The sequence below is a fragment of the Monodelphis domestica genome, chromosome 7, assembly GCF_027887165.1.
Source record: "Monodelphis domestica isolate mMonDom1 chromosome 7, mMonDom1.pri, whole genome shotgun sequence".
Lineage (NCBI taxonomy): Eukaryota > Metazoa > Chordata > Mammalia > Didelphimorphia > Didelphidae > Monodelphis > Monodelphis domestica.
In genome coordinates this window covers 207857028-207876276 of record NC_077233.1, presented here as the reverse complement: position 1 = coordinate 207876276, position 19249 = coordinate 207857028, and the positions used below count along the sequence as shown (strand labels likewise).

Here is a 19249-nt window from a genome sequence, read left to right as displayed (position 1 = left end):
GATTTCTCCCTTGGGGGAAAAGCCTTTTGCTACAATTTGTAACTTATTTTCTAAAGTCTATTTTGTAAGGTTTTATTTAAGTTTTAAAAAAGGGAAAATTTGCTCCAAAAAAAAAAAGGAAATTTTAAGAAAAAAGTTGGCTGCTATAGTATGTATTATGTATCTGGCAGTTGAAGGAAGAAAGTCTGTTCATGGGATTTTGCTCTGTGATGGGACATGCACTGGTTGGATTTGGGGGATGAACATCTAGGAAGAGATCTCCCTCTCCTGCCAGGGATTGCAGGGGATTGGGATGATTCTGTCTTCTGTCTTTTCCTGGCTCTGAAGTGTTCACATTTCTTCCCAAGTCCAGATAGGCTCCTGCATTCCCACAGAACCAGGTACACAAGACTTTAGTCTCTTTCAGTGAGGCCTGCCCTTGCATAAAGAGGGAGTAACAACCCAGTCTCTTCCTGAGGCCATCATATCTTGATTCCTTTGGCACCTGAAATTTAAAAAAAAGCATGAGGTAGGGGGAAGGGAGAACAGGGGTTATGTGTGGTGTAAATGAATTGGAAGTTTACCTCTGGCCTGTCCATGTATAATGTAGGCATCTTGGAGAAGTTCAGTCACCAGCTACAGGGACCAGCTCCTATGGAGGAAATGGGGGTAGAAGGGAAGGAAGTAGGAAATTCAGTTGACAGAACTCATCTGGGATATAATTTTCCCTGTGACTAAAGTTGGGAATTGGGATAAAGTTGGGATAATTTCCCTTGGTCCTAGGGGCAAAGGGGAAAGGAGAGAGCAGTGCAAGAATTTTTTTTTTTGAGAATTAAGTCAGGGTTTATGTAGGGAAGGTCCAGTAAGGTAGAGTAGGGAGGGCTTGCTGGGTTTCATACTTGGGTTAGCAGGGCAGTTTTCGATCTCAGATTCAGGAGGTTCAGCAAAATAGACCTGCCATTTTATGCTGCTAACCCAGTCTTCATAGGCAGGGAGTGCAGTAAAGACCCCAGGGCGGACTGGGCCCCTACAGGCATCACTGAAGCTGTGTAGCCCTGCCAGGAACCATGTGCCCATCACTTCATGCACCAATGGTGATCCTGACAAGCCCTGGAAAGGGGAGAAAAGACCCATCACCTTTTGCCAATAAGCTTTCTAAGAGACTCAAAAGCCTGGGGCAAAGCACAGATTTGTGCTGCTTCCCAACATTTGCAAAAGTTAAAATCTAGTTAAGCTGGGGAACTATGTTGCAGTCTGTACAAGATGGGTAGGTCTTTCTAGAATACTGCTTTTGGTGGAAGTTGTAATGACTCATGTCTTTAGTGCAGGCCTCTTTCTGAACCAAGACCCATCTGAAAGCCTGTCTGGCATACTTTAGAAGTGATTCTGATACTAGGGCTTTTTTTTTTTGCTTCCGGGCTATTTCATTGGAGACCCCACTTAACAGTTCCCCAACCTTACTTTTATGGTATCTATAATAAGAAATTGGGGAGTCCAGTCTATGTTAACAGGTTTCAGATTAGAAGGTACTTGTAAAGTTGTTAGTGGGAAGCAACATCAGGCATAAGAATTAAGGGTTAGCCTCAGACACTTCCCAGCTGTGTGACCCTGGGCAAGTCACCTAACCCCCATTGCCTAGCCCTTACTGCTCTTCTGCCTTAAAACCAATGCACAGTATGTAGTGATTCTAAGACAGAAAGTAAGCGTTTAAAAAAAAGGGGGGGTTAAACTCTCCTTAAACTCAAGGAAATAGAATCAAATACAAAGATGGAAGAAGCATGGGGATTGGGGTTGAATTTTGGAAAGAGCCAATCGTTGGGAATTTTGGGTCTTAATGTGGTTTCAGAGGTAGCTGAGGTAGCCTCACCTCACACTGGAGAAGTTCCCCCACAGCACTGCCACAGAGCATCCCTGGAAGGATAGGGATACCCTCACCCCCAGGAGCAGCATGAAGTCTGCTACAGGCACCAGGTCCAAGGAGAGTCACAGGAACTGCTAGGGAGGGGTCAAGATCTGTGAAGAGAGGAGACTCCCTAGTTTCTAAATGTTTTACTTAACACAGTATTCCCAGATTGCTGACGTGCTTTTGTTGCATTGGATTCCTAGTTTGGGTGCAAGTAACTGGGTCCCATTTCCACCTACCTGTCCCCTTTTGAGCTCTACCCAGTGCCCAGCCCTGTGCCCCTTCAGGTAGATGGTGGGAGGCATAGGGCAGACAGAGGGGTCGAAGGCTGGGACCCAAGATGACAGGCTGGGACAAGAGTAGCAAAGCAATATCATAACCACCCTCTGGGTGGGTGTAAGCACCATGAAGGGTGAGTTGGCGAAGCCCTCGCTCTACCTCGCCCTTGCCCAACCCTATGGTCCATTCCTCCAAGGTCTGGCGCCTGTGGAAAGAAAAGTGAAGGATTTGGGGGAAAACGGGTTTGAGTATAAAGAGCTAAGAGAACATGAGTCCTGGATTTGAAGGGCAGCCTTACCCAATGAAGCAATGGGCAGCTGTCAGCACCACTTCTTCAGATACCAGGGCCCCACCACATACAAACTGCCCAAGGTGCCTTAGATGTACATCCCAGGGCCATGGGGAAGGAGCTCCAGGATGGGGGTCCTTCCCCTTCAGTGAACCACAGGCTACAAGAAAGACACAGAGAACCTTGAATGCCTGGGTAGCCCCCAAGAACGGTTCCTAAGCTCCCTTTGGGTTTGAAATCCTCAACCTAGGTGGCCCAAGTTTCTGACAAAAGACTAGCTTCCACCTCAGATGTTATTTTGATTGTTTCCTGCACTTTGAATGGTAGGAGCTACATTTGCACCAGGTTGGTTGTCCAGCCTAGAGAAGGTACTATTTTTCATCCTCCAGTCAGCCCGAGGCATCCCTGGCTCTTACGGATGCAGCTGTCCTCATCACTGCTCTCTAAGATCTCTGGGCTCTGGTAGAGAAAGACAGCCCCCAAGGCCTGGGTCCTCAGCCAAGGAGTATAGGCGGCAAGGTCAGTCAGTAGCACTGGGGTATCCTCTTGGGCACAGCTTGAGGAGAAGCTGATGATTCCAACCTGAACCCAGTGCCCATCTGGCTCCTGGCATAGCACTGGACCCCCAGAATCTCCCTAAAATAAACAGAAGAGGCATGGGTGTGGAGTCCCCCAACCCCCATCAATGCCTCTGAATACCCAGAGCAGACATCATTTGGCAAATCTTTCTGTCGATCTGGTTGATTTCTGCTCTATCCATTCCCCTTTGATTCTCTTCCAGTCCATTCTTGCATCTCCACCTGTTCGTCCCATCTCCACAAACTTACTTGGTGATTAGACACAACTATGAAGAACTGAACAGCCAAGGGGCCCTTCTGCCCGCCATCTAGCCCAGCCCACTGCTTTCTGAATTCCAGCGTCTAGCCTGCAAGCCCTGTTCCTTCCTTCCCGGCCCCATTCCTCCTCTGATCTCTCTAGGAGTACCTGGCAGGGGCCCTGAGCCCCAGGGGGGGCCCCAGCACACAGCATCCCATGCCGGGCTGGGCTGGAGAGCTGCCGCAAATGCAGCCGGTTGTAAAGACAGTTACAGGTAGGGCGGCTGATGAGACGCAGACGCAGGTTGCGGAGGATCCCGGGAGCTGAGGGGGATAAGAGGCAAGGGGCTGGGGACTAATAAAGGGATAGACAAGAGCCCAGCAGGTGCCCAAGGAGGAAGCTTACCCCTCGCCGTGCCCTGGCCCCATCCAGTGGCCCAGCATGAGGCTCCGAAAGGGAAGCGGTGGCTGGGCTGGGGGAGGCAGATGGGAGATCGGTGCAAGCTGTGGTTCAGCTGGAGGAGGGCCATGTCAGAGCCCTTAGTATAGTGGCTGTAAGTCTGAGGGAGGTGGAGGGAGGTTAAGCCTACTTCCTCTGCCCCTAAGCCAATCCCATCTTGCTGCAGAGAGCCCAGCACCACTGACCAGGGCCTCAGATCTGTCACAGAAGTCCTAGAAGGGGGAGACACAGTGGTTACACGTTTCCGGCCTTGCGGGATTTCTTAGCCTAAGGGCTGGGGCTTTTGGTGGTTGTTTTTCATTGTCCTTTGTAGAGAAGCGTCTCAAAAAAGGGTGCCCCCATGAAAGCTTAGCCTCAACCCCATGGAGGATGGGTGGGCCTGTCCAGACTCACCTGTCGAAGCAGTGGGCAGCCGTGAGGACCCAGGTATCCGAGACCAGGGACCCACTGCAGATGTGAACTCCCTGTCGCCTCACACTTGCTTGCCACGGCCACTCTCCAGGCCTGGCATAAGCCTCCCGAGGCGTGGGAGGGCCAGGACCTCGCTGCCCACAGGCTAGAGACAAAGTTTGAACATTGATCCCTGTTCCCCTCCAGGTCCGCCAGACACCGTCACCCCAAGGAAGTCTGCCATATTCATCAAAATTAGACCTTGGGCTTCCAGGCCCTCCCCCACAGTTAGACCCAAGCCTGTCTGGGCTTCACCCCATCTCCCAGGTCTTACCTTGTTGAGCTGCATGCAGTCCTGAAAAGAGACAGAGATACTGGTGAATCTGTTCAGCCTGGTGGCCCAAGGCTGGGTCCCCACAAGGGAGCTGGTGTGAGGGGGACAGGCCCCTTTGCCCCTCCCTCTCAGAGACTCCATGACTCCACCACCACCTCCCAGAAAGAAAATATTTATGAGATCAAGAAGCAGCTTTTACTGGAACAGATGCAGAGCGTCAGCCAACGCACAGGTAATTACTTCTCCTCCCTGACATTTGTGCTCAGCAATCCACAGGGCAAGGAGAGGGCTTTCGGCTCATTCCTGGGACTCTGAAAGCACTCCAGAGGTGAGTGTCCAGTTCCCCAACTATTTTCCTTCTGGACTGCAGGAATATTGCCCCTAGTCTGTCTCTCTTGAAGTGAGTCAAAGTTAATTTTTGGAGGGGATGAGGTCATTAGCCTAATTGTCCCACAGATCTGAAGGATGAAAAAGGAAAGGTAGGGAGCATCTAGGTGGCTCAGTGAATGGAGAGCTGGGTCTAGACATGAGAGGTCCTGGGTGCAAATCTGTCCTCAGATATGTCCCAGCTGTGTGACCCTAGGCAAGTCACTTGAACCCCATTGCCTAGTCCCTACTGCTCTTCTGCCTTGGAGCCAATATGCAATATTGATTCTAAGGTGGAAGCTGAGGGTTTTGTTTTGTTTTTTAAAGGAAAGGTGGTCCTGGTCATGTTTACTTGGAGAAGGATCCAGAGAGTCCCCTGCTCACCATCTCCCTGCTACAAGAGGTTAGTAGGAGCTTAAAAAAACCATCTGTTCCCCTGCCCCAGGGGAGGTCCCCAAATAGTCATTCCAAAAGCCCACACCTTGATATGCACAAAGACAAGACGACTATCATGAAGGGCGGGTACAGGGGTGATCACAAACCTCAGCTCACACATCAGGGAAGCATCAAGACAGTCTCCCAGTTTTTGCTCTTGAACAGAGGGTCAGGGGCACAGTTACAGAGAGATGGGATGATTGTCACACAAATAAACTTTCAGAAGAAGCCCGAGTTCATGGCTCTCCACTATACCCTCTGGAGGTATCTGGGCAGAAAAGCTCTACAAAGGCCCAGCTACTCACACAATCAGCCTTGGAGAGGTTTCTCCCAGGATCCCATAGCCCACCCTCTTTCCCTTACATAGTTGAGGTCCTTTTTTCCTCCCTCCAGGTCTCACCCCTTGAGAGAATCAGTGCTTCCAGTATAAGTAGTCCTGGTCCCCAGCTCTGCTTCATGCTGCTGCCAGCTCTGCTCTGGTGCTGCCCTCGGGGAGGCCACCAGGTCTCCTTTTCCTTGGGGAGCCCCACCTCCAGCCAAGTCCCACCTCCATCCTGCTTCACTCACCAAGTGAATTCCTTCACCCTGACATAATTCCAGGTTAGGGCTAGCTAACCTGACCCTGGGGGTTGTAACTACAAGGGAATATTGCTTTCTCAGAGCACCCCCACACTTTCCTCCATGCCCAGAATATGGCAGGATGGCTCAGTCTGACACCCTAACACCAGGATGTTCTTATGGCCCCAGAAAGATCTCCATTTCCTTTTGATGAGGCTCTGGACAAAGAGAACAATTCAGGCTGATCAAACGGCCATACTCTCCACAGCCTCCATCCCTTCAACATCCTTACAAATTTTAATTCAGCAGATATTATTCATAATAGGCAATATTCCCTTCCCACCGTGCCGGCTTTAATACTCCCTCTACCCCCTTTTGGTCTTTGTATTAATTCTTTCTTACCAGGAATAAGGCCAGATTCTTCAAGGCAGCTAAGTAATGCATTGGATAGTTTTAGGCCTAGAGTAAAAAAGCTCTAAGTTCAAATCCAGTTTCAGACACTGTGACTCTGGGTTAGCCACTTAATGTCTACCTCAGTTTCTTCAATTATAAAATGGAGATAAGAGCATCCACCTCCCACGGTTGAGGATCAGATATTTGTAAATTACCTGGCACATAGTAGGTGCTTAATATTATTCCCTTCTCCCATTCTGAAGGAGTCTGGTCCAGAATGCGACTCATGATCCCACTTGTATGTACTCCAGATCTTTTCCCTTCTTTTCTTCTCAGTTCCCTTCCTTCATTCTGTTCTTTTTTGGTCTCCTCCTCTCTTTATAGCTCCATTAATTAATGTCCCAGCAATTTCATCTCATTTCCAAATCTAACCTGGCAAAATCCATTGGTCTGAGTGACCCCAACTGTTAAAAAAAGATTCCTCATTGGAAACATCTAAATCATAAGCATTTTCTTTATTCTTCTAGTTCTTATCCATCTAAAACCTCACTCTTTTCCTTATTTCCTATCTCAAATCCTAACCTCAGTCCAAATGTTAACTTCCCTATCATTCCATGCCTCTAGTCCTAGACCTAATTGACCCAGATAAAGGAAATACAAAAATAGTTATAAAATAAAATAGAATTGGGCTAGATCTCAAGTTTTTCTTAAGTCTAAAAGCTACAATTCAAGTCCACTAGGTAGTTTTGGAAACAGTAGAAGAGATTGTCCCAACCAGGGGGTGAGGGATGGAATGTATTGCAAGGATGTTTCCTGTCTGAGGAAAGGGACCCCTTTCTCACCAAAACAGGGTAAGAAATCTCCCTAAACCATGAGGATAATGAGGTAAGGGCCTAGGGTTTTACTCCCCATGCTTGGGGCTGATACTGCCTGGAGCCTTGCTGACTCTTGCAAAGTGGGGAACAGGACTAAACAAAGTACCAGCACTGACTCATCCTCACCAGCCCCCAGGCAGCCTAAGGTGGGGTCCTAAATGCTTGGCTACCTAAGGAAGGAAATGGGGCTAGTTTTGGCCCAAAGCAGAAAGACTCCACATACTCATACAGTGTGCCTTTCTAATTTTATTTATTGAATAGCATGAATTAGGCTGTCCCCACTTTTAACAGATAAGCAATTCCTATCGCAACTTCCCCCCCAAAGTGGTAGTCTAGGGGGAAAGGGTGGAACCAGCAGGTGATTCCAGAGACAACTGGTACTGAGCAGTAGGATCCTGCCTATGCATCCTGGAAACAGCTGTCCCCTGGTGGTGGGGCACAGTCAAACACAGACTCAGTTGTGAGCATGGATCTTTCCACCATCCTTCAGTCTTCATCCAAACTCCAGCAGCTGGGGGGTAGGCTCCTGGGTTGGACCAGAGGGCGATCAGGGCTCAGAAATCCCCACTAGAGTCCCAGAGGTCAGTGTCTCTTTTTATTGCGGTCCTGTAATCTCAAGGGCCCCATTGCCCTCTGGTAATTGAGTATGGCCAGGCCCAAGTTGATGGCATAGGTAGAGACACAAACCAGGCAGAAGTCATAAAGCACAAAAAGCAGGATCCAGGCTAGGTAAACTGAGCCAAATAGAGAAAGCACGGAGCTGAACATCAAGACTGAAGAAGCCCACCGAGCACTGTAGCAGCCTGGGGGAAGAAGACATTGTCAGGGCAATGAGCATTTTCTTCCTTCTTTCCTTGCTGGATTGGAGCAGGCCCACTATGCCTTTCCCTTTAGTCAGCTTCCAGTAAAGTATGATACTGATGTGTACTGCTTACTGATAAACAGCTCTATCAACAGCCTTAGTTTCCTATCAGCTTCCTTTCTTCAGAAGTTAGGTCACAGGTCTCAGGGACTGGGAAGGGCCTTTATCTCCCTTACCTGTCCTGGGGCAGAGCACGGGAATTCTGAGTTGAGCCCATAGGGGTCCCTTGGTTCATACTGGTGACTAGAAATGGGGAAAGTGGAGGTGGGGGTCATCAAGAAAATGAGGTTTCTAGGAAAGCATGGGTGGGGCCTACCAAGGAAGAGGCAGGGACTGTGGAGAAGTGGGCACTCGGAGGAAAGGGACTTCCCACTCACCCAGAAGGAGCTGCTGGCTATAGAAGATAAGGCCGAAGATGCTGTTGGACTGGTTCAGGATGCTGTCAGGACCCAGGAAGGGTTCCACAAGCCCAAAGCCCTTACTCCATCTGAAGGATAGAGGAAGGGGGGTGGGGGGGTTGCGTGGAATCAAGGAGATGCAGGCTGGGAAAGGTGGCATCTGGTCCCAGTCTCATCCCAGCTTAGTTTCTGTGAAGTGGTTAAATTGGGCAATTTGGGAATACATAGAGAACCTACCCCTTCCTCCACAGTCCCTGCCTCTTCTTCCATAAGCCCCTCCCGGGCTCTCCTAGAATCCTCCATGACCCACCCCCAACACTTTCCGTTTGTGTGCTTCCGTTTCCTCAGCTGTAAAGAGGGGCATAATTAAGGACAAAATTGATATTTGTAATCAATTAGCACAGAACTTGCCTCACAATTAATAAATTGTTCCTTTCCTTCCTCCGGGACCCAACGGGACATATCCCCACTCAAAATGTCCCATGGGGATGGCCCAATAGTGCTTTGAGTGGACGCTTGGGTCAAGCTAAGGAACGTGGCCACTAAGCACTGGTCTCACCTCCATCCATTGCTCCCAGGATACTCTTAAAGCAATTATCTGCCCCGCCCCCTTCTCACTCCTCAGTTCCCAGGTGGTGACTGTAATAGGTCAAGGCCTGGAGCCCAAAGGGTTAGGCCAACGACCTCCAGGGTGGGGGGAGGGAATTGAGCCACGTCATGCTTTATATATCGGTCACAGCCTTCGTCCCAGGAATGCAAGCCGCGGTGCCCCGAAGGTCCTCTTCCTTCCCACCTTCGGGCAGACCCAGAGAACCCTCAGAAGTTGAGTGCGGGGGCCTCTCATCACCCCAAGCCCAGAAGTGTCCCCGCTATCCACTCCCTCACCCCGAACTGCCCAGGGAGCACTGCCCTCTTCCCGTACACCCCGGGCCACCAGCACCCCTCTCCACGCTTCATGCACCCCGCTCCCCGATGCAGCCCTGCGCGCTCACGGGGAGGAAAACACGCGGGAGCAGCTGATGGACTCGCCCAAGTCGCAATAGGCGCGATATTCCCGACTCCGGGCGCGCTCCGCCTTCACGTGCAGGGCGTAAGCGGAGAGTGCGAGCCCCGCCAGACAGAGCGCAAGCCGCGCCTTCCCGGGGTTCCCCCAGCCGGCGTGAGACACCATGGTGATTCCCCGAGGAAGCAGAAGCCCGAAAGCCCGGAACAAGGCAAACAGCCACGGGTACAGCGACGGAGACGCGGCGGGGAGGAACGCGGCTGAGGCCACTCCCACTCCTCCCGTAAAGGCGATTAGCCCGCCTTCCGAACCCGATCGCCCATTTCGGGAAGAGGCTTAGGAAGGGGGAAAGGGGAGGGGGGGGGAACACTCGCTGCGCAAAGGCTACTGGGAATTGTAGGAAAAAAGTTCTTCCTAGTGATGAGGCTAGAGCCTGTGGAATTTGAAAGACTTCTGGCTCAGCTAGGAAGGTCGGCTCTGTGCAGCAGTGTTGCCGGCCGCAGCCACAAGGGGGCAGGACTAACCTAAGTATCTTGTGGCCTTGTGACCATTCCATGGCACTCCCGGGTGGCATCCCCCCTGGAAAGTGGACTGCATTCCTTATAGGGCTGGAGAGGGAAAGAGAAGCCATATCCCACTTCCCGTCCCTTCACCTCCTATCCCGCCATGGATTCAGGTTACCTATTGGCCTAGCCTTTCCCTGGACTTCTATACCCTAGCCCGCCAGGGGAGCCTGGCCCTCGAATTATCAGGGGTCAGGGAATAGTCACTGCTATTCTTTTCGTGCTGTTTTAACCTATCTCCCACCCTCCAATCCAGAGTGAAGCCCTGATATTTTCATTATAACTTTCAGAGAGCAAGTGGAAGTGTTATTAGAGCCCAGTTTAAACTCCGTCGCTATCTTAAATTTTTATAGATCACTTAATTTAATAAATGTAACTAGGAATTCAAGTCATTTGCATTGGTGAAGCCTGATTATTGCATGCTCTGACCCTAAACTGAAGGATGGAGTTGGCAAGAACTTGGGAGAGGAGATTCTGCTTTTTCTGACTTCCAGCTTGAGAATGAAAAATCTAGGTTCCAGATTCTCCTCAAGGAAAGGTTCCTGAAGGGAAAAAAAGACTCTGGGAAGAAGCCCACATGTAGAAGAACATATCATTTATGATTAGATAAATAGTTGATGAATTAATGTTGTCAAGCATTTATTATCTACCATTAAACATTTCTTAAAAGCCTATTATGTGTCAGGCACTATGCTAATTATTTGGGATACAAAAAGAGGCTTCTTTCATTGCTAGCAGCAATTCTACCTAGAATTGAAAAGTATTGAATCACACAGGCCAAACATCACACAGCTAGTGACTGAGAAAGGATTTGAACTGAAGTCTTGTTGATAACAAGGCAGCTTGAAGTCAGGAAGATTCATCTTCATGAGTTCAAATCCAGCCTCAGACACTACCTGTGTGACCCTGGGTATATCACTTAACCCTCTTTGCCTCAGTTCCCCATCTGTAAAATGATCTGGAGAAGGAAATGGTAAAAAGCTCCTCTATCTTTGTCAAGAAAATCCCAAATAGGACCTCAGAGAGTGGGCTACAGTTGAACAACTTGTTGATTTTGCCTACTGAGACTCCCATGTGCAGATGAAGCTATAGTAATCTAGCAACCAAGGGAGCCCAGGAAAGACATTCTTCAGGTAGAGGGATTTAGACATGCTTGAAGAAAGCCAGGGAAATGGAGAGGGAGAACATAAATGGCAGGGAGACAAAGGCATAAAGATAAAAGATGGAGTATTCTGAGCAAGTATGGCTAATGTAGAGGGGAGTAAAGCAAGAAGATTGGAAAGGTAAGCAGAATCTACATTATGAAGAGCTTTAAATGCCAAACAGAACTTTTTATTTAATCCTGAAGGAAATAGGAAAATAACTCAAATTTATTGGGGTGGGTTAGAATGGGGAGACAGGAGGTAGGGAGAACAAGGGGAAAACTATTGATAAGACCTGGGAAACCAGGAAAGCAGCCTAGCAGGAATTAGGCTTTGACCAACATCTTCCATCATATCCACAATAAATTCAAAAGGAATATTAATATGAACATTAAAGAACATACAATAAAAATTAGAAGAGAAGTAAATTATATACCCTTCACAGATGGGTAGGATATAAATTCTTTTTTTTTAATATATTTTATTTGATCATTTCCAAGCATTATTCGTTAAAGACATAGATCATTTTCTTTTCCTCCCCCCCACCCCCCATAGCCGACGCTTAAGTCCACTGGGCATTAGATGTTTTCTTGATTTGAACCCATTGCTTTGTTGATAGTATTTGCATTAGAGTGTTCATTTAGAGTCTCTCCTCTGTCATGTCCCCTCAACCTCTGTATTCAGGCAGTTGCTTTTCCTCGGTGTTTCCACTCCCATAGTTTATCCTTTGCTTATAAATGGTGTTTTTTTTTCTCCTGGATCCCTGCAAATTGTTCAGGGACATTACACCGCCACTAATGGAGAAGTCCATTACGTTCGATTATACCACAGTGTATTAGTCTCTGTGTACAATGTTCTCCTGGTTCTGCTCCTCTCGCTCTGCATCACTTCCTGGAGGTTGTTCCAGTCTCCATGGAACTCCTCCACTTTATTATTCCTTTTAGCACAATAGTATTCCATCACCAACATATACCACAATTTGCTCAGCCATTCCCCAATTGATAGGCATCCCCTCGTTTTCCAGTTTTTGGCCACCACAAAGAGCGCAGCTATGAATATTTTTGTACAAGTCTTTTTGTCCATTATCTCTTTGGGGTACAGACCCAGCAGTGCTATGGCTGGATCAAAGGGTAGATATTCTTTTTGTTGCCCTTTGGGCATAGTTAGGATATAAATTCTTAACCAAACAAAGGAGACAGGCAATTAGAAAAGAAAAAAAATTTCATTAAATGAAATTTAAAAGCTTTTGCAGAAACAAAATTAATGCATGTAGAATAAGAAAGTGGCTTACTGGGAACAAAACTTTCTATGAAATGTCTGGGATAAGATTTTGGTATCTAAGATAGAGTGCTAATGGAAATATATAAGACCAGGGCAGCTAGGTGGTTCAGTAGATAAGAGTGCCAGGCTAGCAAGACCTGGGTTCAAATACTAACTGTGTGACCCTGGACCAGTCACTTAACCCTAGTTGCCTATCCCTAACTGCTCTTCTGACTTGGAACTGATATAGTCCCCTGCACAAGACCTCTATAGTCACCTTCACCTTCCCAAATGGTATGGATTCCAGTGGTATCCTCCAAATGGCAGACTCTGGGGCTCAGCAAAATGGTTAGGTGACTAATACTGCCCTCAAGGGTTCTATTGAGGATGTCAAGCAGTTTACCCCATTTGTGCCCCCAGGGCCCAGAGAAGTGGAACAGAGGCCTGGTAAGTCAGAAACCTTCCTCCCCAATTGAAGCATTCCAGGCTTCTCCATTGACTCCTGACTGCTTTGGGCTCTTTTAGAATTGATTTTGTGGATTTTATTTTTGCTTGTTTGTAGGAGGGCAAAGAAACTTCACACCCTACTCTACCATCTTCTCATGGTGCATCTCACTAATTGTTCTTTGAATGTTTAGTAGAATTCATTTGTGAATCACCAATAACTAGTTATTAAAGAAACCTCCTAACTAAACTAAACTATCACTCTTTGCAGATGATATGATGAATCTTTAAAGAATCCTAGAAAATCAACTAAAAGACTAGTGGAAATAATTAACAACTTTAGCAAAGTTGCAGGGTACAAGATGAACCCACATAAATCATCAGCATTTCTATAATTTTCAACGTAATTCAGCAACAGGAGTTAGAAAGAGCAATCACTCTAGAAGAAAACTATAGACCAATCTCCTTAATGAATATAGATGCAAAAATCTTAAATAGGATACTAGCAAAAAGACTCTAGCAAGTGATCACAAAGGTTATTCATTATGATCAGGTGGGATTTATTCCAGGAACGCAGGGATGGTTCAATATGAGGAAAACCATTCACATAATTGACCATATCAATAAGCAAACCAACAAAAATCACATGATTATCTCAATAGATGCAGAAAAGGCCTTTGACAAATACAACACTCAATCCTATTGAAAACACTAGAATGCATAAGAATAGAAGGGCCTTTCCTAAAAATAACAAACAGTTATCTATCTAAAACCATCAGCCAACATCATATGCAATGGGGATAAACTAGATGTTTTCCCAATAAGATCAAGAGTGAAACAAGGATGCCCATTATCACCTCTATTATTTAACATTGTACTAGAAACACTAGCAGTAGCAATTAGAGAAGAAAAAGAAATGGAAGGTATTAAAATAGGCAATGAGGAGACCCAGCTATCACTCTTTGTGGATGATATGATGGTCTACTTAAAGAGTTCTAGAGAATCAACCAAAAAGCTAGTGGAAATAATCAACAACTTTAGCAAAGTTGCAGGATACAAAATAAACCTACATAAATGTCAACATGGAATCTAGAGGTCCCTGGACTTGTAGTGACATGGGCACTGTATCCCCAGAAACTCAGGCAAACTATTATCAGGGAAACTCCTTTGCTCCCTTACATCCTAGTGACTTTGAGCCTAAAAACACCCAATGACCCCTCTAGGGTCCTGAGATGACTATCTACCTTTGATTGTCCTCTAGATTTAAGATGGACAGAGAGAAGCAACCCTAGGCCACACCTGGATCCTATCAGACATCTGTTTGTCCCCTAAAACTAAGGAAGCTTTATGTTCCCAGGCAGACCCCAGTATGATCACCCCACCTCATGCCTGAGTGACTAACACTCTCTGTTGTAAAAAGTATAAAATCCCCCGAAGTGATGTCGTTGGGGGGAACAGCCTTTCCATTCATGCTTTCCTCCCAAGGATCTGCTCCCCATCTTGCTGTTCCACCTTGCTATCCTCCTGGCCATTCTCAACATTACCTCCTAAATTAATCAATTTCTCTTTTTGTTTCAAGCTAAGTTTTAGAGTCTTGCATTCTTGCAAAAGGTATCATTCCTGAACCCCAGGGGTACACATCTGCACCCCCATAATATATTGGGGCCCAATGTTTTTGGCTCTCTTGAGAGCTACTCCTGTACCCTGGATCATCCACAAGAACACAGCTTCTCAGGTAGGAAGGAGCCTTTTCTTTGACTCCTGAAACCCCCATCTTTTGGATGATATCTTTGTGGGACCTCTTTCATGCTCTCTCCCATCAGCCCCAGATCAGTCCAGCCACTGGATTTTGTGGTCTATTGGCTTCCCCTTCTGATACTGGAAGATGTTCTGGCATGTGGTAAGTCTCACCTCAGTGTTAAACTGAGTGCTCTTGGTTGGGCAACCTCTGTGGACACACAGTTGTTGACCCTCCGGTGTGGAATTGGCCATTTTGCATCCAAATGGGACAGAGACAGAGCGTACCTAGAGATTCCCCTTTGGGGTGTATACTTAAAAATTGGAAAAAATTGTCATTAAACAGCTTAAAGAAAAAGCAACTAATTTCTTTTTGTAATGTTGACTGGCCATGTTACATCCTTGGCAATCAAGAGGCATCGCTGTTATGGGCGGGAAGGATACCTTTGGGATTCAGGAAGGATACCTTTTGCAAGAATGCAAGACTCCAAAACTTAGCTTAAAAACAAAAAGAGAAATTTATTAATTTAGAAAGTAATGTTGAGAATGGCCAGGAGGATAGCAAGGTGGGACAGCAAGATGGGGAGCAGTTCCTGGGAGGACAACATGGATGGAAAGGCTGTCCCCCAGACGACATCAGTTCTGGGGATTTTATACTTTTTACAACAGATGCCATGTCATGGTGTGGAGGTGACCTATAGAGTGTTAGTCCCTCAGACACTTGGTGGGGTGGGGTATTCATCTGACTGGGGTCTGCCTGGAGGCATAAAGATTCATCTCTTTGTCCATCTTAAATCTAGAGGACCCAAGGTGGGGTCATTGGGTGTTTCTAGGTTAGGAGTCAGAGGATGCAAAGGCAAGGGAGTTTCCCTGATAATAGTTCGCCTGGGTTTCTGGGGGTACAGTGCCCATGTCAGTGGCCTATCCATGGTACTCTAAATTATAACATCATCAGACAATTGAATTTGTTTTGCAGAAGGGGAGGGAAATGGACAACCATTCCCTATATTTCAGCCTTCATTAAACTTATCCAGAATCCTGAGCTAAGAAAATTCTGTCACATGTGCCTTGCTACACCCTTACTGACCCCTTCTGGGGAAAGTCCCCAACAGGATGTTCTGGATGATTTAGCTCTCTAAGGCAATTTAGCTTCCCTGAGGGGTAGGGAGAGAGCATCCCTTACACTGGCTGCAGGTGCAGCCAAGACCTTCCCCTGCCCCAAAATTAACTTCTACTTTAGAATCCCCTCCTCCAGATTTTCCTGGTTCCTCTCCTCAATTCTCAGTTCCCACACCTCCACCCTACTCTCGGGGTTCAGAGCCTGAGACCACTCCTCTCTCTACTCACAACCGTAATATCCTTTTGTACCCCACCACTGCCTAAGGATAATGTTACCTCGCCCATTCCTCAACTAAGCCCACTCCACACCCAGAGCGGATTGAACTATGGGGACAGGGCTCACCTCCTCCCTATGAGAGAGGTACCCTTGCCAGATGGGCTGGCTCCGGTACCTGTTCCCTTTTCTATGACTGATCTAGCCCAGATGAAGGAGCAATTGGGTCACTATTCAAAAAACCATACCAAATTCATAGAAGGTTTTGAATCCCTTACCCTGCAGTTTGACCTGTCCTGGGCAGATCTGCATATTATTATCTCCACCTGTTGCACTCCAGATGAGAAAAAATGGATCTGGGATTTGGCTGTAGAAATAGGTGATGAGAAGGCCCTAGGCGGCACATGGACAGGAGTTCCTTGGGCCACCGTAGTCCCAGGGCAAGATCCTGGATGGGACTATATGAATGAAAGGGACAGACTTAGGAGAGACCATATGATAGATTGCCTCCTTGAGGCCATGCAGAAAGGGATTAGAAAGCAAGTAAATTACAACAAGCTCAAAGAAATTACTCAAGGAAAAGAGGAGAATCCAGCCCTCTTCCTGTCCCGATTAGTAGAAGCCATGAAGCAATATACAAATGTCCAGCCAGAGACTGATGAGGGGGCGCTTATCTTAAGGCTCCACTTTATAGGACAGTCTGCCCCAGACATCAGGCGAGAACTGCAAAAGCTGGATTTGGGACCTCAGACTCCAATTAACCAATTAATGGCTGCTGCTTTTATGGTTTTTCACAACAGGGACCTTGTTGAGACAGAAGGACAGAAACGTGAGAAACTTCTCATGGCAGCTCTCACCTCTCTGACCTATGGGCAGAGGCCAAGGGGCTCTTGCTACACCTGCGGACGGGATGGGCACTGGTCAAAGGACTGTCCTTTGAAGTAAAGACTGCCCACGACTCCGTGTCCAGCCTGTGGCCGGAAAAATTGGAAAATGAGGGGATGCCCTTCAAATGGGGAATGGCTGAACAAATTGTGGTACATGTTGATGATGGAATATTATTGTGCTCAAAGGAATAATGAACTGGAGGAATTCCATGTGAACTGGAAAGACCTCCAGGAAGTGATGCAGAGTGAGAGGAGCAGAACCAGGAAAACATTATACACAGAGACTGATACACTGTGGTACAATTGAATGTAATGGACTTCTCTACCAGTATGCCGGGATTGAGGATGAGAGGGGATTGAGGATGAGAGGGGCAGTTGATTGATTTTACAATGGTAAGAAAGGAAAAGGAGGAGTTCCAGACAGGAATAACAGTGAGGGGCTGATGCTTTACAATGGACACAAAAGGGAAAGACCCAGCCAAGGACTGGCCCACCAAAGTAAAGGAATTTAGCCTAGAGGGAGAAACCACTGGGACAAAAGAGATATTTGACATCTGATGGGATTAGCTATACCCACTCAAACTACCAGGAGGTCTATTGTTAGCCTGAGACCAGTGAAGTAAGACCTTCCCTCAGGGAGGAACTCTCCCGGTGACAAGGCCAAAACCTGGGGTTTCTTCCTCCAAACTAAATAAACTGGGAAACACCAAATCCCTCCAAGCTACATGTCTATATTCCACTTTGACAACCATCAGAGGATCTCAGACTAACAATAGACTTTAAGATGTTAAATATCTCTTTTGTCCCAATGGTTTCTCCCCCTAGGCTAAACTCCTTTACCAAGGTGGCCCAGCCCTGGGCTGAGTCTTTCCCTTTTATGTCCATTGTAGGGCATCAGCCCTTCCCTGTTATTCCTGTCTGGAACTCCTCCTTTTCCTTTCTTACCATTGTAAATTCAATCAACTGTCCCTCTCATCCTCAGCCTCCAGGTTTCACCTAGAAAGGTATTTAAACTCCCCAACTTTAATGGATGCTCTGAAAAGCATGATTGGCCTTCCCAGGGGCCAGTGTCCAGAGCCAGGGTTCAAACCTCAGACTCTGTGCAGTTGTGTGTGTGTGCGGCACACAGCTCTGTGTGGAGGACCACTATTGCATTGAACCCCTTTCCCTTGATTAAAGAGTGACTTTGGCTATTTTAATAGCTATGTGTTTTTTCCCAGTTAACATAGTCATATAATTTCTGTATTTGTCTTGGTAGATAAATTCCTAAATATTTTATATTGTCTATAGTGATTTTATTTTATTTTTATTTTTTATCTGTCATTTTTATTTCTTTTTTTAAATGTTACTTAATTAGATGATTTGGAATAATTTTCCATGGTTATAAGACTCATGTTCCTTCCTTCTCCTCCCCCCACTCCCCTCCCATATCTGACACGCAATTCCACTGGGTTTAACATGTGCCATTGATCAAGACCCATTTCTGTATTATTAATATTTGCACTAGGGTGATCTTTTAGAGTCTACTTTCCCAGTCATAGCCCCAGTGACGGATGTGATCAAGCAGTTGTTTTTCTTCTGTGTTTCTTTTCCCACAGTTCTTCAGTGAAGTACGACTTTCCTTCAAGGAGGAACTCTCATGTGACAAGGTCAAACCTGGGGTTTCTACCTCCAAACTAAATAAAATGGGGATCACTAAATCTTTCTAAGCTACAAGTTTGAGGACCTCTAGATTCCACATTGAAAACTACAACTACAAAACACTTTTCACAAAATTAAAACTAGATATTGGGGGCAGCTTGGTGGCTCAGTGTGTTGAGAGCCAGGCCTAGAGATGGGAGGTCCTAGGTTCAAATATGGCCTCAGACACTTCCCAGCTATGTGACCCTGGGCAAGTCACTTAACCCCCATTGCCTAACCCTTACTGCTCTTCTGCCTTGGAGCCAATACACAGTATTGGAAGGAAGGTAAGGGTTTTTAAAAAACAAAAACAAAAATAAAACTAGATCTAAATAATTGGAAAAGCATTAATTGCTCATGGGTAGGATTAGCTAACATAATAAAAATGACAGGTACCCCAATTAATTTACTTATTCAGTGCCATACCTATAAAACTACCAAAAAACTTTTTATAGAATTAGAAAAAAGAAAATAGCTAAGTTCATCTGGAAGAACAAGAGATCAAGAATAACAAGGGAAATAATGAAAAAAAATGTGAAGGATAGGGGTTTAGCAGTACCAGATCTTAAACTGTACTATAAGGCAGTGGTCATCAAAACAATATGCTACTGGCTAAGAGACTGAAGGGATCAATGGAATAGATTAGGGGTAAATGACCTCAGCAAGTTTGAGTTTGATAAACCCAAAGATCCCAGTTTGGGGGACAAGAACTCACTATTTGACAAAAGCTGCTGAGAAAATTGGAAAACAATATGGGGGAAATTAGGTTTAGATCCACATCTTACACCCTATACCAAGATATTTCAAAATGGGTAAATGACTTAAATATAAGGAGTGAAATCATATATAAATTAGGTGAACGTA

At 46.3% G+C, this 19249-nt stretch overlaps 2 protein-coding genes across 2 annotated transcripts; both read right to left on the bottom strand.

The window, feature by feature from the left end:
* Positions 1-56: 56 nt before the first annotated feature.
* On the bottom strand, positions 57-7168 carry PRSS53 (serine protease 53). The gene is made up of 10 exons (XM_056806353.1): positions 5651-7168; positions 4450-4470; positions 4119-4281; positions 3672-3937; positions 3435-3589; positions 2867-3086; positions 2460-2610; positions 2122-2366; positions 1847-1992; positions 57-1089 (listed from the first exon to the last, which is right to left on the bottom strand). Exons 1-10 carry the CDS (start codon positions 5706-5708, stop codon positions 817-819), a joined length of 1698 nt encoding a protein of 565 aa, XP_056662331.1. The 5' UTR covers positions 5709-7168; the 3' UTR covers positions 57-816.
* Positions 7169-7309: 141 nt separating this feature from the next.
* VKORC1 (vitamin K epoxide reductase complex subunit 1) lies at positions 7310-9699 on the bottom strand. The gene is made up of 3 exons (XM_056806352.1): positions 9329-9699; positions 8316-8425; positions 7310-7879 (listed from the first exon to the last, which is right to left on the bottom strand). Exons 1-3 carry the CDS (start codon positions 9505-9507, stop codon positions 7659-7661), a joined length of 510 nt encoding a protein of 169 aa, XP_056662330.1. The 5' UTR covers positions 9508-9699; the 3' UTR covers positions 7310-7658.
* Between the last annotated feature and the right edge of the window lie 9550 nt (positions 9700-19249).